General features: G+C 43.8%; 1 protein-coding gene across 2 annotated transcripts in view; it reads right to left on the bottom strand.

The window, feature by feature from the left end:
- The window catches only part of EPC2 (enhancer of polycomb homolog 2), a 41,253-nt gene extending 17,318 nt beyond the window's left edge, over positions 1-23,935 (bottom strand). The window contains exons 1-4 of one of the 2 annotated variants that reach the window (XM_080599216.1): positions 23,553-23,935; positions 8,077-8,236; positions 1,909-2,054; positions 353-559 (exon numbers count right to left, since the gene is read on the bottom strand). In XM_080599216.1, coding sequence (XP_080455342.1) covers positions 353-559; positions 1,909-2,054; positions 8,077-8,236; positions 23,553-23,705 — 666 coding nt within the window. In that variant the 5' untranslated portion in view covers positions 23,706-23,935. Of the gene's footprint in view, positions 1-352; positions 560-1,908; positions 2,055-2,644; positions 2,772-8,076; positions 8,237-23,552 lie in introns of those variants that run through there. The other variant, XM_080599217.1, reaches the window with a different exon arrangement.
- Between the last annotated feature and the right edge of the window lie 43 nt (positions 23,936-23,978).

Here is a 23,978-nt window from a genome sequence, read left to right as displayed (position 1 = left end):
TATCAATTCATGCTACATGCTACAAACACAAAACCTGAATTGATTACTAGGTGGTAAATGGAAGAGTTTTCCTCTCTTCCACAGAAGTCTGCAAACCTATCAATCGGCCTTTGATTTTCAGCTTTCTAGGAAATGGACAAATTGTAAATTGACACAGAAAACTGATAGATAAGAAATTGACTGAAATTCACTACATCGTTTAACAGGTTTGAACTTTAGGTGGGCCATCTAGTATTGCAGCTCTTAATACAGACAAACAATCAAATCAATTAACCGTGGATAGCAAAGGACTGATCCTGCCATATGCTGGCAAGGAATCAAATAGTTCCTACAGGATTTAAAACAACGTTACCTTTCTTGTCTGCATCTTCTCAGTTCTCCTCCGAAAGGCAACATAAGGGTCATTGTTGGTGGAGCCATCCCTCTTTTCTTGTTTGATTTGAGGGATGAGAGATGGTCCTCTGCAATTCTTACGCTTTCTTACCCAGTAGTCATATACAGCCTTAATAAGGTAGTCATCCTCATTTAGCAGCAATTTAGCTTCCTGAAGTGTTACAAGCTAGAAGACAATATTCAGAAGGTGCAATTGAGATGGGATAGGCAAGAAGAAAGTCTTTCATGTGTCTTCTACACTTCCTAAATAAACTTAACCCTTTTCCAGGAAAAGAGAGGAAAGGAGAAAAGAACACTGATCTAAATCCAAGTACTTAAGCCGCCAGTTGGTCTTCCTAACTTAGTTCCCAAGCTTTTCTGGATCAGCATCGTCAGCCCTCAGAACCTTTCATACAGGTCTAGAAGGAATGTCGGGCATACTGACAAAAACTATTTTGTTTCTCAAGCTCCAATAGCCTGGAGGAGTTGTTTTTTGTCTTACCATTCCTATCACAGAGCTCAGGTAAGACCTAGTCAAAGTCAGCTGAAAATTTCTGCAGCCCAAGAGCAGAAAAAGAAGCCACACGCTGCAATCCCTTAAGTTAAACAGAAAAAACTACAGAAGTCCCATGAAAATTTCTTATATAGAGAGGGATTTCTCCTTACACACCTTCAAAAGAGAGGCTATATTGTAAGGAGCAATTATAATGCTTCATGTACACATACGGTCTTTTATTTATTCCCCTAAACGTACACTTTCTGGTGCAAGAGCTCTTTGACGCCCTGAGAAATAACTCCACATTCTGTCATGTAAGTTTGAAGTAACTGATCCTTCAGATGCAGCTTCCGAGCAATTTTTTGGATTTAAGACCCTTCTCCACACAACGGTCTCCTGTAACAGCTCAGGAACTGAGGACTAAAATACTGGCACCCTTCTGATAAAATAACTGGCAACACGTGCTTGCTCCGAAAGCAAGGAAACCAGCCTCTGAGTCTGACCTGGAGAACGACTTCCTTTCTTGCATCGCTGCAGTTTATACCACAAGGGCCCAGTCTTAAACCTTTTGCTTCACTGTCTGTGCATCTAAGTCTCTTACCTTCAACTGAAGTCAGTGCCTACTGTACCAAGTGAAAGGAAAATAATCTGGATTCTCATATACATTTATAGAGAAATCTGCACACCCACCAACCACTACCAGCTTCTTTCATGCCAAAGCAGGTAAAAGTAAATGGTTTTTAAGTTGTCTTCTTGTAATGTATTATGATTAGGAATTAAAGTTTAATACCAACCCCCACCACCACACATGCACCCACTCACCTATACTCCTGCTCTCCACTTATTTTCCTAAGTTAGCAGTACGACACAGCAATGAAATTTCTGTACATCTGCAGACTCGCACAAACATACTTACCAACTTAGCAGGAAATAAAATGAACTGAAAAACAAAAAGCAAACTAAACCAACCAAACAGAAAAACAGAACCACCCCGCCAGAAATGAGAAATAGCCGAGCCACTTCTTAACACAGCAAGATACCTGACTAGAACTGGCTTTTTCAAGTCTGTCGATCATTATTTCAAACTGCAGTGGCTTGATTTCCATCTTCCGATTTAGTCTGTTCAGTAAGGTTTCATCCTCAGAGTCCATATCGTAATCTGGCTGTTCATTGTCCAGATTAAAGGCTGAAACAAAAACACACACAAAATAAGCGAATACAAAAGCACGCATCTGACAACCAGAAATCAAGAGCCATCCATAAAATCAGCAGACCTCTGCCATGACACTTCTCTTTACACTAAAAAGTGTCCCCATATAGAACTAAGACTGTGTTTAGAAGTTTCCTGTCTTTGGCTTCCTATACGAGGGGAAATCAATGAAAGCTCATTTTCTTTTAATGCAGCTTGAAGGGGTGATAGGAAAAAAGCTTTACTTCCAAAAATTACCAAAGGGGCATACAAATTTTAATATCTCCCTGCACAACAAAAGCAAAAGTGCTTTTTTGTGCTGTTACAGTACAGGTCCTCCATAATATCACAATAAGATTCTTAACAATTAAGACAATTTTCAGTCAAATCCCATACTCAGAGAAAGGTACTTAAATGGAAATTCCAATACAATTTCAGTTGCCCGTTTTTAAGTAACTCAACTAAATTAAATTATTAAAATATTTAGTAGGCTAAAATTAAATAATACAACTTGTGTAACAAAGTGTAATAATGCCAGACCAATCCTGTTGGAAGACACATTACTTTTTCTCCAAAAGCAACTCAACTCTAGACGTAGAACCTGAATCTTTCTCCATGCTCTTCAAACAGTACGCTCCTGACTTTACAGCAAAGCTCTTATCTTTATTACAGATTGCCCTAGTCATTGTCCATACTTAGGCAAAGTTTCTGGTCCTACGAAAAGCAGAAGGAAATCATCATTCAGATAACATAGCAGAAATTTTGTTTACACGAAGTATGAGAAAATCCTATACAACAACATCTCTTATTAGGTGCAATTGATGTTTCATATAAAACTACAAAGGGTGAAACGCTAACTCCAACACTTCAAATAATTACTGCACTAACAGCAGTGAAGGCTTGTTGAAATATATTCTATTTGTACTGGACCACAAACCAAAGCACTATCTTATCTCTATGTTCTTAAGTCATGGCTGTATCCGAGTGTCAACTTAGAGAACAACTCTGCTACCAAGCTTCCTGGTGCACTTTGAGGGGACCCAGGAAACACAAGAATCAACAGAATGATGCTAAAAAAACATTTAAAGCAAAATTTAAAGCACCTGGCCTGGACAGTCAGTTACAATGAAGTAAGCAACGCATTCCTTCCACACCTCAGGCCAGCCCAAGACCACTCTGCCTGTATTCCAATGCAATGTGTTAGCTTTTACCACTGGCAGCGTGTAAAACGATCTATTTGGCTTTGCATGGAAACTGATGAGAGGCACTCACAGAGCCAGACACAACTGAGAAGTGCTGGGACGCGATCCCTTCCCATTTTCAGCTGTCAACTGCTACCTCCCAGAAGAGGCGGTGCTTCACTGTACTAATTCTGAGAACAACACTTACTCAGAAGGCTTCACCGGCTAAACACACACTGTAAACAGGGTCTAAAAATAGATTTCAAGAAGAAATTAATACTACTACCGCGGTCTGTGTATTGCATGGAATCATTAATACTATAACTCGATAAAGTTGCCGTGCAGATTCTGTTCAGACACGTCCCACTGTCTCTGGGTACGTGACACGCAGTTCTCCCGCTGAACGTCGGCAGCCGTGTATCAGATTCACGCTACGGCTTACAGCATTCACGTCCTGTAGCTTCAGTGGGCGAAAACTACAGCTTTGAAATAGGAACTGACCCACAGTATTCATTCTTTAAAAGCAGAGCTCTGTAAAGCCGCGTTGAGAAGCCTCTGAACCCCGTGCCTAAATAACACATCAAATCAACTTAACTTCCTAAATAAGTTAATTGCTGATAAAGCCTCAGCTATATTAGCAGTCATTATTGAGACTTTATGGATTAAAAAAAATAAAGTGCTGAAAAACAGGAAAAAACTGTAATCCTTAAAAACCAAAACCCCTACGCCCTGAATTTTAACTCCACGAGAATATTTTGACATAAAAAAAGTGACAAGACACAGAAGATAAAAGGTATCCAGTATGCACTTGTCAGAAGCAAGTTACATCGAATAAAACCAGTCTCATTCTCCTCTACAAAAGCACCCAGGTACTGTCAGAGCAGTCGTAGCCCACGACACACACGTCCTGCTTTTTATACCTCCCAGCAATGTTCTCTGGCTGGCGAGTAGCATGAGAAGCACTGCAAGCACAAGAACAGCAGGTTAACGGTGCTGAAGCAATGGAAACACCACTTGCATTCCACCTCCTGGTTCACTGCAGGCCACAAAACCTCAGCTACCTCCTGGAAGCCTGCAAGTCTCACGAAATGCAGGCTTCCTCCTGCTTCACGCACTCAAAGCAGACTTTCTACCTCCCTTCCTCCTGGTGGTTCGTGGGGCTGACTGGATGGATCGAGTTTTCCTGCTCCAACGCTTCTGTGCTCTTCCACGCTGCACCTTTCTGTAGGGTGCTGAAAAAAGGTGCTTCGGTGATCCTATCGCTAAACCTCACCTCATATAAATGTTCAAAACTTGCTAGCTTGCTAATTGCTGTTGCAAAACTACCATCCTACCTTACATCCTCTGCCACTGTAACCACTCCTGCCAGCTATACCTTTCGCAGAGGGATTTGCTTTTGTTTACACGAGCTCCCTAAGTACTGAGTTTATACTAACCTACGGAAATGGAATTTGCTTTAAAGTCCAGTTACGTGAAATAGGGTTTAACATAACAAAATTATCTAATTGAATTTACTTAACTAATTAAGGCTGTGGTTCAACACTCATTTTAGGCTGACCTAGGTGAGTTACCACTCAAACAAGCACTTCCACGAGCCTTCCCTCTCCAGCGAGCTACACATTGCTCCACCTTCCTCGTGCTGGCACCAGCAGTCCCACGATGAGCCAAGACAGCAAGCTGATAGATCCAGACGGCCACCAAAAACCAGATAGGCTTTCTGCCAGCTCACTTCCCCGAGCTGGCTCAGCTGAGAGCACAACTTCCACCAGGAGGGTGCTGGCAGTAAGAACAGAGCAGGCTGTGTTTACTCTGATGGCATCAAATCATTTGCTGTGGGTTAGCACAGGTCATGGTAATTATATCCAAAGTAGTTAACAAAGCAGCAAAACACCTCCTCAACGGCAAGGCTGTGGCACCTGACCAGACCAGGGCTTCTAACGCTCCCCACCTGCACCAGAACACCTCTGCCAGGCAGCTATCATGCAAATACCCACTTTACATGGCCACAGTCTGAACAGGTCCTGTTACAGCAGCCTCTAAAAATGTGGAATAATTCTTTATCATAGGTAGTATTACTCCCCACCACCACTTTTTTAAATTATTAAAATATTAATTTACATGCGAAGGTTCCCCTCCGTTCTGTTTTCTCACGCCCCCCTTATAATCAGTTTTTAGTTTTACACTTAAAGAGAAAATCTGGGGAAGGGACACACGGACTGAGTAGCCTGACCCATCAGAAAGTAAGCCCAAACATACTTTTACGCCAGGATTTTTTGGATCACTTTCACAATCACGTAGAGGTCAAGCCCCAACTTCAAATCCTGAACTGACCACAGCCACCGCAAATGCATCTGTTAAGTTACTGCATGCCAGCTTGAAAACGGTCAGCATGTCTTCTCTTCTATTTAACACCACTTCAAATGATCATGTGGGCCTTCCTGTCACACTGGGGTTTGAACCAATCCAACCCTAAACACAACACAAGTTCCATGATACAGAAGCCTGCCCACTATTGAATTTCATTTAGAAAACTGACAAGACTTCCAGCTCATGAAGATATTAATTTGCTCACCCATATCCAGTCAGATCCGTTGGACTATGACAGATGTATCTTCCATACAGCATTTCTAGTCACGTGCATATACACACATACACCAAGCACATTTACATATGTTAACAAAATACTTTTTGCTCTTCCTATTGCCATTAGCAGCACCAGATTTCTTAAACATAGCTTTAATTCTAGGACAGCTACAACTCTCTCTGTTGCTTATTAGCAATTTAAAATGCATCTCCACACTACTAAAACTACAAACATCCAGGGAAGATTATCAATCACACTGGCATAATTAGAATAGTTCAAGAGTTTTGTTTCATGTTCAGTTCAAAGCCACCCGCCCTAGTGCCTCCCAGCTCCACGAATGCCTAGGATCCAGGCCAGCTCAGGAATTTCATGCCTTACTTTTCTCTACTTTGAGCTAGGGGTACAAATGAAAGAATTATACTAGTAAAGACTAAAATCTTCAGCTATCAGATGGGCTGCAAAATGATTTACTTGTTATTTGTTCGTAATAACCCCAAGTATGGAATACAGTACAGCCTCTTGGCGTCTGGCAGTTGATATAACTCACACCACAACAGCAAGTGTTGTTGCTCTTTGTGCTTCTAGCATTAGAACAGAATTTCGCAGCAGTTACCGTAGCATAAAGCAGCTTTGTATCACACCTACCGCAACCAGACTATGTGGGAAAAGTTATCCTAAAGCACTAGCTGATGCTTATTTTCAGCTCAGATACCTTCTGTAATTCTGTCCAGAAAGGCTGTGAATCCTAACAATACAAAGTACAGTTTGACACAATATCTTTAACACTTTTGAACAGATTTGTTAACAGCATTTACAGTGTTTCTGGCACCGCCCAAACAACAAAACACTTCCCTTATTTAGCAGCTTTATTTCAGTTTAGTCAACCTGCCTCGCTTTGCAGGTTTTTCTTCTATTATTAAAAAGAGATATACTTAAATTCCTTTAGCTCGCTTCTCACATTACCAGTATGATCTCTAGTATACCAGGGAGAACCTTGAGCATGTTATTTCCAAAAGTCTCCTTAGTTTGTAAGCATATGGGAAAAAAAGGAGACTTCACCACGCTACTGAGAAATGATGCAAGGACCTTCAATGTACAGCGGGGTTTGGGTTTAAGTATCTCTGCCTAACTTCAAGTTCAGTTGCATCTCCAAAAAGAAGAAGGCATGCAAACATAAAATGCTTTATCTGCTCAGATCTACATGGAGATCAACAGCCTGCTGTTGAGGCAACTAAAAAAGTGCCGAACAGATGCTCACTGCCGTCTGGAAAGATGAAGTTGGATAACATCACTACTGCTTGCACAAAACCCCAAAGCAGCGAGAGGAGTGCACTTGCTGTTCATGATGCTTTAGCACACCCATCAGTAGCCTTTCCAATATGACTAAGAAACAAAACCATGAGTCAGTGATAAGAAAACCTTCTCAAAAACTCAGTACCGAACTTGTGCTTCACCATAAAGGCCAACAAGCCACTGCAATAACTGCACCGAAGGTTTTGCTGCAGAGATGAACTCTAGGGGAAGTCCAAGTCCCCAGGCAAGCCCCTAGAACGACATGTCCCAGAGGACAAACATGATTTGCATGCCAAGCAACAACTGAGCTACTGAAATACAAATATTGTGTCACTCATCAGCTGAACCTCCAGAGACCGCTGGGGTTACTTAACCAGGACTTCAGATCATCAAAAACCTAGGGAGCCAAATACTTCCAAAAAAAAAAAAAAACCTCCTTTTACCTATAAAGTAAGTTCAGAGTTCCCTACAGAAAGGCAACACACCGAGAAAACACACTGCTACCCATAGCACATCCAGTAAAGTCAGGCATGCTATAGTGAATAGCTTCAATTTCAGTTGGCACAGCTGAAACCAAACCTTCAAAAACCTTGTTATAATCAGTAGAATCAAGGCTGATTTCATTACAAAACCTCCTCTATTTAGTTCATCCCCATTTATACTGAACTTTTGAATTAAGAGACTTGGAAGTAACTTTTGAGTTGACAGAAGACAAGGCTTGCCAGCTACTGTAATATACAGTAACAGCACAGAGCCCATAAACAAATACCTTCAGGAAAAAAAAAACAACAAAAACATCTTTACCCTTAAATTCCTCCAGAACTTTACAGAAGAAATTGGAATTTACATATATAAATCCCCCTTGGACTTTTGAGTTTTTGAATACGGTAGCAACGTTACCCTCAAGACAGTATGAAGATATTAATTGTAATTAAAGGGAAAAAAACATTCTTTAACTTACGTTGAATGTGAATGAACTGCTTTGGTTGCTTAAACTCTCCTTTATACAAACGATTGTAATAGTTGACATTGCTCTCTGCTTCAGGAACTGGGATAACCATGCTCTCTTTCTTTTCTCTGAAAACTTGTTGTGCTGAGATAGCCCGTTGCAAATGATGTTCCTGCAAAATAAAAATAGTTTATTTTGAAAAAAATCAGCATCTAGAAGCACGTACACAGACATCCTACTCTCCTACTGTTTTCCTGATGTCCACACAAGACCCAGCTAAGAGAGTTCAGTCTTCCCTGCATTTTAGAGGGCAGCAGGATGCTCGCTTCCAGGTTAGTGACAGAAGATGTGTTCTCCATCACTTCGCATAGCAGGGGGGTTCCTAACAGACAGGAACCTCAGAGCTCCCGTGAACGTAAGGCAGGACTCAGAGCAGATGAAAAGAACCCTTTGTTCAGACAACAGCATGTTCCTTTTCCCAGACCAGGAAAAGGTCATTCAAACTACAGAACAACCTTCGTAGGAAATTAGGGCTGGTAAAAACCAAACTCATTAAAAACTGGCATAGAGAAAACTTATGCAAAATCAGTTAACACATACCGAGTAAGTTCTTTAAAGTGTTGTTATAAACGACAGATTCAAATCAAAAGAATAGCTAATTTAATCATTCCTGTTTCCCCAGCAGTTCTTACCTGCTTGCTTTCTTTAGAAGTTCAGCCAGTTAAGAGTGACAAAGAGTCCTCACAGCGTAACACTTACAAAGCACGGACTCCCTAAACAAGTATCACTTCATTTTACTCTCACTGGAGGGATGCCAGAAGTGCTACAGAATCGTTTCAGGTTAGACGCAGACCACAGTAAATGCATTAATTTAGACTTTTTCACACAAGTAGTTTTCATTAGTTAACTCAGTGAAACCCACCCACCCCTGGGAGTTAGCACTAACCTGCGACTCTTAAAGGTTTTTCATCGATACTTGTATTAAACTTTGGCGGAAGAAAACCAGTACAACTCCAGCGTTATGAATGGTGCTGCTCTCTACGTACCATTTCAGTGCCATCTGAAGAAACCCAAGGTGAGCAGAGCAGCAACAGGAGCCCCCCAGCACACTGTCGGCTGAGGGGCTACCTGCCCCCCGAGCCCGCAGCTGGCAGCAGCACAGGGCACATGCGTGCATGCTTCAGACCCTCCGGTGCAGTCTACGCATTAAAACATCACAAAAATGTCTCGTGCCAAGACTCCGGATGGCTCAGCTGGCACACATAACTTTCTGTGAGCCCAATACAGAGGAGGAGTGGCAGTCTTCACCAGGACAAAATCCTAAATCACCACGGCCACTGGCTCAGGGAAGGTTAAGTCTCAAGTTCTCCTCCACCCACGCAAGCCGAACACAAAACAAGCCGCAGGCTCCGAGGCTCTCGAGGAGCCAGGAGACGTTTCCTTCTCCTCCCATAGAGCAGCGTTCTCACCTCCAGCTCCCAGATTTGAAGGCAGGACAGATGACAGCAGAGCATCAACTTGAGACTTGCCCTAACGCTCGGCTCTCGCTGACCTTTACAACCCTACTGTGCCTACTCCAGGGGCGTCGGGCTACCCTCCAGCCATTCCCACGCATTCGATTGCTGGAAAACATCCCGGAGGACGAGGCAGCCTTTGCTGCTCTTCCTCCTTCGGTTTCCTGGGGTGCCCTCCCCACAGCCAGCCTGCCTCACCAGCACGGCACCAGCACCACAAGCAGCAGAACCAGCGCTTCGACAGCTTGCTTTCAGAAAACGCTCTTAAGAACAGGAGTTCTTCCTCTTTAATTCTACAGAAATTGTTCACAAAAACATCCTGAATGAAAGCAAAATCTTTAAAAATATGTAAGTGGTATTTAATAAATTACACTCTTAAATATTGAGATCTTGCAGAAATGAAAATAATGCAATTCCTGCAAAATTAGAATATAACAAATCAGCAACTGGAAGAGCAGCTTTGGGAATCTCCCTGTAGCAGATGAAGCAACATTAAATCAAACTGTCAGGCTCCCCAGTGAACTCTATTAGAATTAAGACAAGAGTGCAATCAAATATCTGGTGTGATTTGCCGGAGTTAATATGTACTGAATCAATCTGTCATTCTACCATTGAAGTACGCCTTAGAAAGCTTCGCAGCGCTGAGCAGGTAATTCAACTACACCACAATTTGTTTCATTACCGCGCTGTTTTCCACGGGCATCCCTGGAGCCGCCTCCTCACAGCGAGCCACCAGGACAAGGACCTGGGGAGGCTCCGTCCGAGTGCCCCCTGAGGACAGCCCCAGCACCGGGCAGGCTGGGACTTTGTCAGGTGCTGAAGACCTCTCGTTTCCACAGATGCACCAAGTGCCCTGCTCCAGGGCCATACTAACCCTCCTCGGTCGCAGGGAGCAAGAGCAGCGCCCTCCCCATCTCCCTGGACCGCAGTCCAAGCCACTGCCCCTCTGGCAGCCCGCTGACAGGCTCTCCTCCAGTTTCTCAACATCTCTGAGACGTCTGGGGAAAGCAGAGTTAACGGGAAAGATCATCCCTGTGAAAGATCCTTCCAAGAGCAGCCTCAGCCTTGAAAAACTGAGGAGTGTCCAACTGCCTGGTGTGGTGGCCGGGCTCCCAGCACAACACGCGTCCCTCACCCATCTCCTGGCCCTTCTGCCGGGGCTGTGTCTCAGCCCAGCAGCTCCCAGCCCGCACGGATGCGCAGCGCCAGGATCCAGCCCCAGGTGCCCACCTCTGCAGTGCCCCTAGCTCGGCCTCGTCAGGTTTCAGCTGGACCAGCCCTCAAGTCCGTCAGCACCCACAGCACCGGCTGCTCCTCCGTGGGGCAGGCCAACCACCGCACGGCGACGCTGGCCAACGTATAGCTCCCCCCACACCTCCACCATCGAATGCTCAGGCACTTCTAAAATGGGACCGAATGCCTTACGGGAAAACCACGCTGACCCCTTCATTCCTCCAGCCAGCAGGGACAGACCAGGTCCCACTTGCACAGAAAGCAGCGAAGAAGGGCACACAGCAACCACCACACAAGTCACGCTTTGGCTCCACAGCCCATTGAGCAGCACAGCTGAGTAATTCAGATTATTCTCAGTTTTCGTAACGCTGCTAGTAGGTGTACGGAGAGTTCCCAAGGCAAGGCTGACAATAGGTGTTAGTACTCACTCTACTATAAAACGTTCAAGCAGAACACAGCTTTCACACAAAGAGCCGTACAAGCACGACTGTCGCTCAGTCAGCAGGGCTTCAGAGGCAGCAGGTAAGTATGTCATTTCCACAATTAGGAAAAAAAAAAATCAATCTTTATTAAACATGAAGTTAGGGAAAACAAATCTCAACTCCTGAACCGTTCTGTTTAATATACTCTGAAGATTTTGATGTAGAAGTTAGTCTATTTAAATAGCTTGGTTCAACCTGCAAACAGCCTTTTAAAGGTTTAATGATGGATTTAGCAACCGGCGTACCCAGACATCCTTTCATCTATTTTTCTTATTGTTTTGAGAGACACACAACATATTTTAACTTGTATTTCACTGTGCAGCAGGCAAGATAAAAGGATCTCATAACTGAACAGTAGAGAGAACTGTGGTGATAGCAGACAGAACCTACTCCTTTTAATTCCCAAGGCAGCATCTGTCAAGGAGTCATTAACCACTGATTTCTGAAAAAGCAAATCCCAGCCTCTCTAATAGGACTGAGAGCATCACATACAACTTCGGCCCGCTTCTGTAGCTATCAACATAGCAGAAACATCCCAGTGCCTAGGACACAGGCGAAACACAGCTGTTCTCCAAGCACAGGACTGGTCCACCTGGGAAGGGAAACAGTGACCAGTACCAGACATTGTTTACACCCTCAAGAACTGTATTCACCAACACAACCCCTCCCTTTTACTCTGCTGCTCCAAAACCAAAGCACTTGGATGCTAAACAGCTGTTTGCTACTTCCCTTAGCCTTTAAGTTCCCTACAGTTATCCTCCCCAGACCTCTCCCTGAAATACAGTTTCATCATATTTAGATAAATGCGATACCTTTCTGAAGGAGCACGTCTGGGGACCCCTGTGGTTAAATACCATCCCCACACTGAAAAGTTCATCTCTGTCTTAATTATGAAACCACAACAAGCAATTCTGTATTAGATGCACACACCCTAGAAGAAGAAAAACTTTAGGGCTTTAAGTAAATACACCTGTCCCCTTCTCCATCCCTTAAAATTATACCTTACAGACAACAATGTAATTATTTCAAAAGTAAAGCTGTTTTGCTACTCTTAATCAATTTTTCCCATTTTTTTAGTAGTTTGTAGATTTTCTGTACCTTGTTAATTACACTTGCTACTATTCGGGTCTATGCTGAGGTAGAAAGCAACCAAATGTGTTGCAGTTCACTGTGATCCTATTTAAGAGGAGGACTTCCCCTTCGCCCTTTCACAACAGAGCTCCAGGTCACACAATTTACATCAGGTATTCTGAACACCGCAGGCTTCAAGGGAAGAAATAGCTGGACTGATGTTACCAAGACGTAAGAGAAATAAAACAAAACATAACACAGCCTAGCTCTTAAAATTGATTCCCTTAAGATAAACAGTTTTAACTCCGTAGCCTTCCATTATAACTGTAAATATGACAGGAAAAAAAATTGAATTGATTAATAGCTTTACCTCCTCCAAATAACCTACTCCTAAGCTAGCCTAAAGCCCCCTTCCTTCCTCCAATGAAGGACAGAATTAAAGCAGAAAAAGCATGAGAAAACCTTCCTAAAGCCTAGATAGGCTATTTGCCCACCAATATACTCAAATTAGGAAATACATCAGTTGACTTTTTTTTATAGTTCACGTATGGATTCAGAAACAGAAGAGTTTTGATATGAAATGTGCAGACTCATCTCGCGACATCGCAGCCACCACAAGAAGTTTAAGTGACATCTGTCATCAACACTTAAGGGAAAAACACAGAAGTGTCGCGAGGCTTAGAAGTTACCTTTATCAAAAGCCTTCCCCCTTTTTAAGCCATTCACCTATCTACTCCTCAGCACCCCACTTAAATAAATACAAGAGAGAAGCACAAAAAAGAGCCACCTTTTGTTTTCTTTGTGGTTAACCCATTCAATCCCTGACAGCCTCAGAGAACACCACAGCCAATGGATAGTGTCCTGTTACATGTTTCTGTATTTCTTACAGAGTAGGGCCAAGAGCTGGTCAAACAAAAATCCCACGCTGCTCTGAAGCCAGCGCCCCAACGCAAAGCTGCTTTGCAGGACAGGAACTCCTCCCGGGCTGCCCGTGACGCGGCTCCAGCCCGCCCGCAGCACCAGGGGTACAGCTCAGGTCCCCCTTCCCAATTTGCACACGGGAAGGGCCACCGACCTGCTTCTCGAGCTCTTTTGGCCCTATCCCAGTTTGCCAGGATGACCTCGCCCACTTTTTTTTAAAAAAAAATAATCATAAGAACTACTTCCCGCCATGCCAATTTGTCTTCCTTACTGCCAAATTACAGCTACAGGAAAAAAAAAAAAGAAGTACTAACAAGGTAGGCTGCTGCTCCTGACAACTCAATGAAGGAGGCAGCAATGTGAATTGAACTGCACTACTCCACCCCAAAAATTCACAGACATCTAGAACTGGCAAGGTTTGTATTATTTAGCTACTCGAAGTCACCCGGTTGTTTCCCCAAAGTGACACCAAGACACTTTTCCTGCCACCGACTTCCCTTCTCCAGCTCTCAAGCAACTGTAACATCACAGAGTAATGCGAGCGCTACCCAAAACCAAGCACAAGCCATTCTGGTACGAATGCTTTATAGACAGATCGCCTGGTTACAGACAAATCACCTGACAATTATCTCAGAAATGCTGATGTAGGCTGGTAAGATAGGTGATAAGATTTTTTGTGGCCCTCCTGCTCTAAGTGCGCCCAGCTTCCTTAGATGACGCCTGGTCTCTAGACACACAGTCTACACAGGAGCTGGGGACTTCAATTAAGAAAACCCAAATGAGGTTAAATGCCCCCCAAAAAGCTTTATTTCCTCTCTGGCAGTCTGACTGAAGCCAATTCAAGCACTATAAAATGACTGCAGGCAAGACAGGCAAAAAAGAGTGGAACCTGGCCCACCAAACACTGACACAGGTACAGAGGGGAAATGAACAGAGAAGGTCACAACCATTTTCATGTTCCTTTAGTTAACCTTGCAGTACATAAAAAAGCCCACCTTTTATACAAGTTTAATGTGAAAAAAATAAAAACAAGGAAACAAGCAATGCAATTTACATCATTCTATATAACGATGGACATGGAATGACAGAGACATCCCAACTATTACCCTACCGAGGGGGACAGTAGTGGTACATGAGCACACACAATCTCTCATTCACATAAATAATTGCTGCCTATTTGTGAACATCTCACTGCCATAAAACTGTCACCATTTAGGAAATGCCAAAACCAAATCTTCCTAAAGAACTGTATTTTACAACTACATTAATTTCCACTTTGAAGTTTTGGCAATAAATAAAAATACAATTGTCACTACGAAATTTCAAAGAATTTTGAATTAAAAATCCCTTTTAGAGCGACTGTATATGGTACTTTTAAAATGTATCTTTTTCCTGAAAAAACAGAGTATTTTGTTACAAGTTGCCTTTGTACCCAATTAGGAGAAAACTGTTACAGATAGTGCAACATTCAGTCAAAACCCAAGGTAGTTTTCTTTCAGCTCCTTGCAATACCCATTTGCATCACTCAGCATGTAACAAGTACAATTTTAAACACAAAAGACTGCTAACAAATTACTTCAAAGGAATTTATTTTCTTGAAAGTCTGCTTCTATTAGTGTAACTCGACTGTCCTGACATGCATAAAAAATAAATTCCTCTGGTCAAAACAGAACTTACTGTCCTAGCAAAGAAGCTAAGGGCAGAGATAACACAAGAGTTTGGGTACCAGGTGACCCTACTGATTCCACCCTCTTCAGGGATGCAGTTTCCTGGGAAGTTTCAGATCTAACCTTTGCATTCAAGAACAAGTTGATTACTGTCCCTCTCTCCTCGCCAAGCTATGTAATTAATCTTCTGATTTGTAACATTTTATTCCCAGGAATGCATTCCTACTATATATAAATAAAAACAAATTTTATTTAAATGAAGGACAAACACCAACACCTGGAAATTTGTATTTCAGAGTTGTATAAACAAACCTCCTCACCGAAGCACTACAGACCTGATGAACAAAGTCAAAATCCATCACGTAAGGAAACAGAAAAGATACCAGAGATTGGTTCTAAAGCTAGGTAAACTGAGAAAAAAGTTTAAAAAATTAAAAACAGGATTGCACACACGTTAATTGGTAGAAATTAAAGTTATAAAATTCCATTTCAACTCAAGCTTCTCTAAATATATATTAATATCTCTCAACTTTTTGTTGTAACAGCGCCTCTCCTTTTATCTTGCTTACCTAGTTGTTGGATACCACCACCAGACATGCAGTATTTTGTTTGTACCTAAGTTTAGCACAGGGGAATTGGACGTTACCAGGATGCTTCAAAGTACAAACAGCTTTTGTTATGCAACTCAGACTGGTCAGACAAAAAGCACGAGTTGCAGCAAGACAAATGGCTGAAAGTTAAGATAACCAAATTATAAATTGAGATGTAAACAACAAAACAACTAGGGAAAAGGGGGTGGGAAGCCTTTATAAATATGCTGGTTACAAATAGATAAATAACTGAATTACTTTGTGCCACAGGGGACATCAGATAAAACGAGGAGAGCACAAGTTTACTGATGCGGAAAAGTGTCAGGAAACTGACATCTAACAAACCTGAGAGCAGCCTCACAAGGCAGGCTGTGTAAGCCCTAACTTCTTGCAATTTAAGATGACACACATACCAGAAAATACCTTACAAAGAAAAATTCTACTGAAGCAGCCGTACCGTGAGGTGTGGAGCACACCAGAGAAGCAAGTCTATGAGATGCAAGCAACCCAGTTCTGTCCTCACACATTTACCAGTGGGAACGGCATTTTTCCTTGCCAAGTACCTCGTTTCACACAACAAGTCTCTGACATCACCTCGCCTGCTCTTTCCACTCTTGAAGTGAGCATTTCAAGTACTGGAAGACCAACGGCATTGTAGTGACATGAATGTATTAATCACAATTAGAACTGCATCACTGTAAACTAGGAAAAATACAAGCTTTTTTTTTCTGCAGACTTGTTCCTTCTCCCTTACATTTAGGGGAGTTCTGCTAAGGCTAGGAACAGTATTTTAAACTAACACTTTCAGTAACACTATAAGGTAATCATCATATATTAACAAACAGGAATTTTCAAAATTGATTTAAAAGAAAACGTTAATATAGTACATTCCAAAATACTTCATTATAACGTTGAGTTGTTCCAAGTGAGATTGCCGTAATTTCACATTTATTGATAGTATATTTAGTTTCATAAATGCCCCTCCCCACTTCTTACTCCCTTTTATGTGCAATAATTGAGTTCTGATTCGCTTCTTCTCTACTTGCTACAGAAATTTGGGTTCTACAACTAGTTTTCACCAGGTATGATTTTCATGACACCTGAAGCTTAACTGTAAATTTGTTTATGTAAATATTAAATGTGTTATTTAGCTCTAAAAAAGTTGAATGGTTGGAATCTGACACATGTACTAAGGGCACATAACTTCACATAAGTAAAAACAAGGCATAATTATTAGCTTTGTTGGAAAAGTAAGTTAGAAAACCTTCTGAATGCTTAGTTGCAGTCAAGGTGATTTTTCTTATGACAAATAACTAAAACCAAGATTAATACAAGCAGATTTATTGTTTGCTCATTTAAATTATTCAAATGGAACATTTCAACTAATCTCAATCAACGCGAAGTGTACAAAGCTAACTACTGCTCGGTTTTGCCAAGCAGGAGCAATATGAAACCTGGCACCACGCAATTCAAAACACCGCTGAGGTTGCCCGGGGTGTTTCTTTTCCAAGGTTTTCTTAAATTGAAGGAAAGGGGAAAATTGCTACCTACATGGGAGGAGTTCCAGAGCACAGACACACAGACTGCAAACCTCGGAGCTTTCAGAAGGGAGCTGCGCTTCCCCCTGAGGAGCCCTACCTGTAAGGGAAAGTTCCTGCATAATGAGCGGAGGTGTGAGCGCTCCTCCTTCGGGCAGGTGCCATTGTTCTCCACCAGGACTCAGGCGCCCGAACGAGTTAAGGCAGATTTCGTGGCCTGGCGTTAACTGACCCCATGCATCCGACTCTAGCCTGCAGCAAAAATGCAGCTTTATCTCAATTAAGTGTGGTTTTAAGATATGGCTGAACCCATTTAACCTCTGGATGACACCAAGAGCGGGAGACTCCCGCTCTGCATTCCCAGGCCTCCCATCCCCACCTGCTCCTGCCATTTCCCACAGAAGCACACAACGCTCACCTCTTCCCTATCCAGCTCTCATGCCCCTTCCACGGCCAGAAGGGGCTCAGTACCCAGACACAAGGGAGCAGGAGAAACGAGCACAAGGGAACAGGACAGGAGCGAGGCGCAGACTGCCCCCGCTCGCTGCTGACTACAGGTTGGCTGGCTCAGCCCTATCTTGAAACCTCCCTCCAAGATAAATTACTTGACATTTGTCACAGGCTAAGCTTGTGCTAAGCAGCAGCTGTCACAGGTTAGCCGATAGGTGTTAACGTGATAAGCCCTAATAAACTGATCGTGAGTTTGAGTTTTGAGAGAAAATCTTGGTATTGTTTACATTCAGCCACATAATTACACCCCGAGTAAATTAAAAGAAAAGCTCCTCAGTTTAACAGCTCACCAGTTACCTACACTCAGCTGCACTGCAGCTCAGGTGGGGGACAAGAGTCATCAGCAGGTACTTTAATTACCACTGCAGTTAACTAAAGTTAACAAAATCCAACCTTAGTGTTAAAGCTGATGCACCATCATCAAATGGGACGTTGGAGAGTATAAGCAGCAGACTAAAAGGAAGTTTCTGTTAGCCACAAGAGTATTTCACAGGAAAAAGTGTAGGAGGGATAGAAGATGAAGATGACAGCTAAAAATGGAAATAATGGCTGGGAAATGGAGCTGGGACAGGGACTTGTGAGGAATGTCACTGCGTGATGCCAGGGGCATCAGAGGGAGGGAGGAAACCCTAGGACCTGAAGGCAGTGGAAGAAGTCTTACCAAGAACTGAATTTAAAAACAAAGTCCACAAATAGAGATTGTAACACAGCACTATGATACCTACTACCAAACATACTTTGGTAATCCCAGCAGCCTCCACACACACACAAAACCAAGTAAATAAATACACCAAGGTGCTGAGCTCACCCTGAGAAGTAAACTTCCACTGGAATAACACTTGCCCTGCACACAAGGCGCTCGATTCAAGTCAAACCCCATTTCTTCCCCAACTCGAGCCTGCTGTCTTTGCTTTGTGCGGAAACACAATCTTTTGAGTTCCTTGTACTTCAACTTGTGTAAAATCTTGAGGGATTTTTGTTTACAGAGTATTTGCCTGGTTTGAACTTCAGCTCTCCTTTATTTACCTTCTACTTCAGCCAGCGGCATCCTGGTGTCATCTTTGTTTCATGCAGCCCCTCGCTTGTAAGCAACTTGCAGGGTTCAACTGCAGGCTGTGAACGCACGTCCAGCATCCAAATCTCAAGTTAGAAAAGGTTCTGTCCACCCAGTCATAACTGCTTGAAATTCAGCATTATAAAAAAAAAGTAACTCATCCTTTAACTTCTGCGTAAGCTCGTAAAATCAAGAGGTGCTGACTGTTCTTTCTGAAGAGCCATGTCAACTTCTCTGTTAAGATCATGACAGATCTTATAATGCTCTCATTCCTGAAGTTGCATACCTGCCTGGGAAGGCCAAAGGTCTGGTTTTTGTTCATCCGGATCCATCACCAGGGGACATGCACACTTGCTACCAGACAACTGCAATCTTTAGCTACGTAATGCTACTACACAAGGTGTCTGCTTCAGAGTACACACACACACTAGCTAAGAAATGGACAAAAAAAAGCAGCCCATGATTTCATGTGGTAGAAGGTATAGCAGCTGCAGCTTGAAAACAACGGCTAGGATTTTGACTCAAATGTGAATTAAAAAAAACGAACACTTAGGTGGAAGAGCAAACAGGTTTTGCAAAGCTCTCCTCCCTCCCAGGGATGGGAAGACAGAAACAAAGTGCAGTTCGGATATCGCCTGGTTATTTCCCAGAAGTTTACTACCTTTCTCACATGAAGTTCACTATTCACCTAAATTTCTTCAAGTGCCTTCTAAACCTGAGTGCCTCAGGAGGTACCTGCTTCTGATCAGCATCTCAACCAAGACTAGGCTGCACTTCTTTAAGCACCGCCCTAGAACTTAAGGATGTTGACATCACAACCAGCAACAGAACCTGACCTCCCTCTGAAAAACACCATCAGCATCATGAAACCGAAGCTTTTTAAGGGTGTTTTAAAGCACCTACCGCTTAACATATACAATTTAGCAAAAAAAAAAAATACTTACACAAGTTACAGTTAAAGCAGTTTATTCATGCTATAAAAGCAATCACCTGCAACACTTCCATACACAAACGGGCTATAAAAAAGGCATGCTTCCCAGGGCGGGTGTGAGAACGGGCCTGGAGTGGAAGGGAAAACATAAGCAGTAGCAGAACTGTTACAAGGACCTCCAAACTTTAATTTCACTGCAGAAAGCAAGTGGCAGCATGGAAGCTATTAACACAATTCCTAGGAGCAGAACGGGTATCAGACAAGACCACTTACTTCCAGGCACACAATTAGCTGCAGTATTTGGGCACCTCCATCTTGTAACAAAAATTTACGAGGAAAAAAAAGCATAATCCATAAAACATGTAAGATTTCAACAATGTGAAAACACACAGCATGAAGGCCCACCAAGGAAAGATTAGTAAGTGACTATAATCTATGAAACAAGACAGAACTCTTTAGGCATAAGTCAACGCACAAGGAGATGTGCTCCTGTCTGGAAGATTAGCAACTTTTTTTCCTTCCTTTTTAAAAAGCAGGTAAGCCCTGCCATAAAATTAGTGACACCTTCTCCATGTACATGCACCTGTTTCCAAATCCTCCTGATTGAACTCTTCCAGTTCATTGTATCAGCAAAAGTATTCGTCATGTTACTCTGTATCAACAAAAATAGCCAAACAAGAAAGTGTGACTTGGGGAAAATTAATGCTTCCTGCCTTAAAAAGAGCAGGAATAGGCTGCTCAAAAGCACCACTACCTCCAGAATGCCTTGAAAGCCAGATGATGAACTCAAGTTTCCAGTGTTACAATGGAAATTGAACTTACCCAGGGACGGCGAGAGTATGAACAGAATAGAAAGCAAAATGAAATTTGAGTTAACTATTTCCAGCCTTTCAAAATACTCAAAAATGAACATTAAACATAACGACCAGCGAAGACCATCCTGAGGTGATCACTCAAGGACTGAGAATGAAATCCACTTCTCGTTCCCACTCCGTCAGCGTTTCAATAACCTGAAACCATGCCCTTAACTTGCCATCCACGCACCTTCCGCCCAGCCTCAGCCCTGTCACCCAGTTCATGCACAGCCACAACCGCCAGAAGTGCTCAGGCAAGAACTTTGAGGTGAGCGTTCAGATATATCTGATAGCAATCTAGGTATCCTAAGTGACCACCGCCAGTATCAGCATCAGCAATCACCACCACTTCCTAACAACTCACATGAAGTTAAATTTACTTCTGAAAGACTTCAGGTTGAATTTATCTCGTTAAGCATGATTCTTCCCCCAAAAGAGGTAACAGCAATCCCCGCTAATATCTATTCAAATTAAAAGATAGTTCTGTGATAAGAAACAAAACAAAGGCTTATCTATTCTGCAACTTCTCCCCCTTCTAGTAAAAACAGTTCATTAGCACCGTGACACACAATTCTTATTCATCAGAAGAAAACCGCTATGGAACGCTCATGCTCAGTTTCTGAAACTCACAGAAGGACACCTTGCTACCTCTGCTTAGCTGCGATCTCCCTCTTACCGGAGATAAAACACGCTCTCTCACGCAGGTTTAATTTAGGATAAATTACAAACGCTTGCTAACATAAACATACTACATACCAGAAGCGTAATTCTTTCACAGCTGGAGCCTCCACGTGAGCAAAATGAGCTGCTGATTTGTAAATGCTGAGAGTGGACATAAATCTCTACAATACGTACATGGAAATAATTCCAGTGTATTCCTTTTGACCAAATCAAGAGAGAAGTCTGGGCACACACTGGGCAGCATCGTTTTTTACGGAGGGATGACCAGTAGTGCATATCGTTGCGCTGTCTCGGACTACAGAGTCCAAACAACTTCAGTAGCGGTATTAAAAACAAGTGATAATGATTAATCCCTCCCAAGCTTTAAACCTTTCTACATTCCAGATGACAGTAGCAGTATAAAAAAAAAAAAGCCTTAAAAACAAATGAACCAGAGTCTGTATGTTTGGTATGCAAAATATCAACAAAGCAAACCCTTCACCACTACTAGCAAAACCGGGTTGTAAAAAAAAAAAAAAACCAAGTCAGACAGAAAGCTCAACCCATTTCAAGTCCTGAAGAATTTGTAAATACCTGGTTATTCTCAGTTACAATCAGTCCTGGAAGCTGCACTGTATCAGAGTCAAGCCCTACGTACCACACGAGCTTTCTGGTTTCAGGACTGCTTGGCAGAGAGGCACACAAGGACAGCAGCACGCTGGGAGCTTTGCATCTTTCCGCAGCAAATGTAAATCAGCAGCTATCCTAACGGCTTCGAACACCTTTCACAATAAACATCCCCGGCAGAAGTCCGAGCTAAAAGTCGGACACCTAAGTCACTGAGATGACACAAATGGATATGTGAACATCTCCCTCTCCCAAAAGTCCCCTTCAGGATACATCAAGTGAAAGGTAGACAGCAAGTAAACTTCCCCAATATTTACCTACTGCCATCTCTCATGGCCTTTCCGAGAAGGGCTTTACATACCACTACCACAAAAATCTACCTTAAAAAAAAAATAACCAGGAATCCCTACCTATTTGTGTGACACTGGATAGAAACCTATAGATAGACACTAGATAGAAACCCCATGACTGAAGCTGTCACTACACTGGAGTAATCTAAACTCTCTGTTAATAGCACAATTTATAATCTTGTTTGGCTAATGTATCCAGCACCATACTTACACATTGCTTCAATGACCACTTCATTTTGAAACTATTGCATAATGTATCAAATATAGCTACATTTCACTGTGGTAAAAAAAACTCATTACAGAAAAGACACATTTCAGTACAACACTAAAGCAGTTTTACTGAACTATACGTCTAAACTTCACAATCATTCAAGCAGCCCACAAAATAGCTTACTTACACTTAAACTTGTTAATGGAAATGGTTTTATATAAAACATGATTTATCAAAATAACACAGTGATTTATTAAAAAAGCGTTATTTCATGAACACTAAATGCAAACACGGGGCTGCAAGGCGTACTTTAAAGACTGAGAAAACCAAATGACCCTCCAAGACCATTTCGTCAGCGCCAGCGTTGTTCCTTTTAAACATGCTCCCAGAACCCGGCAGAAGCTGACACTCCTGGAGGCACCGGGAGCTCGGATCACGATGCATTACACATTGTAACAGCACCGGGTAAACAGCAGGAAAACGAGCAGGATGCTAAGACAGGGGATTCCTTTCAGCATCAGCAGTCAATTGAGAAAACCAATCGCGGAGGCACGAAGCCTCCTTTGACAGCTGTAACCTCCGAAAAGCCAATCCACTCGCGCAGAGCCCTGCCTGAGGCGGAGACACGGCTTCATTGAAGAAATCCTTGCGGGCACACTTACTCCCGGCCGGGGGCTGCCGGGGCCGGTGGAAGCCCAGCGCGGTCCCACAGCACCAGAGCCGGGCCTCCCGCCGCCTGTCACCGCCTTGCCTTCACGGGACGGGCGCGTTCTCCGCTGGGACGCCGAGGAACAGGCGCCGCGCTCGCTGGTTTACTTCTCACACACGCAGCCGGTGCCCTGACAGGGAGCAGGAGGGCTGCACCGGCCCGGTTCGGCTCGGTTCAGCCCGGCCCGGCTCGGCCCGGCTCGCCTCAGCCCGGCCCTGAGGGAAGCAGCGGCGGCGGCACGCTACGCCAAGTGCGCCCGCAGCGCCCGCCCGCTCATTCAGAGCCGCGTCTTGCGCCTTCCTCCTTCCTACGCTAGCGTAAAGGCCTCCCCCCCGCTAATCAAAACACTCGCGAGTCGGGACGCAAAGAAGATGGCGGAGCAGGGCCCGCTTACGGCGCCGGACAGCAGTTTACGCTGCGCTCTTTGCGCAGCGCCCCGTAGGAACCGTGCAGCGCCGCGGCGGGGAGCGTGCGTAGTGCGCTTGGTGAATGCCGATGGCCTATTTCCCGTGAGGGGAGGGGGGTGTCTGATAAACAATGGTGCCCCCCCTGCGCGGCTCCCTTACCGATTCCTCCTCCTTCTCCATCCCCGTGGGCATCTGCGGCACAGCCCGGTTGATGGAGACGCAGTCGTTGAGGTCGGGCATGTCCTTGCCGCGGTAGATGGGCAGCGGTTTGGCGGCGTCTAGCGCCCGGGCTCGGAAGGAGAGTTTGCTCATTGTCTCCCCCTCACAATAACACCCCGGGGCCGGGCGGGCGGGGGGGGCCCTCAGCGCGGCCTCGCCGCCGCCTCCCAGCCGCTCCCGCACCCGGCCCGCACCACCATGGAGGGTCCCGCCGCCCCGGAACAGCTCTCCGCGGGGCCGCCCGTAGCTCACAGCGCACGCCCCGCAGCCCTAGATCCGCGCCGGGCTCGCTCGCTCCGCTCCCTGCGCCATGGCAAACATGGCGGACATTAACCAAAGCGGCCAGCGATCCCGGCAGCCACCGCG

This window comes from Anser brachyrhynchus (genome assembly GCF_964034855.1).
Source record: "Anser brachyrhynchus genome assembly, chromosome: 7".
Classification (NCBI taxonomy): Eukaryota; Metazoa; Chordata; class Aves; order Anseriformes; family Anatidae; genus Anser; species Anser brachyrhynchus.
Note: the sequence above shows the minus strand (reverse complement) of the source record. Positions and strands in the feature narration are given on the sequence as shown.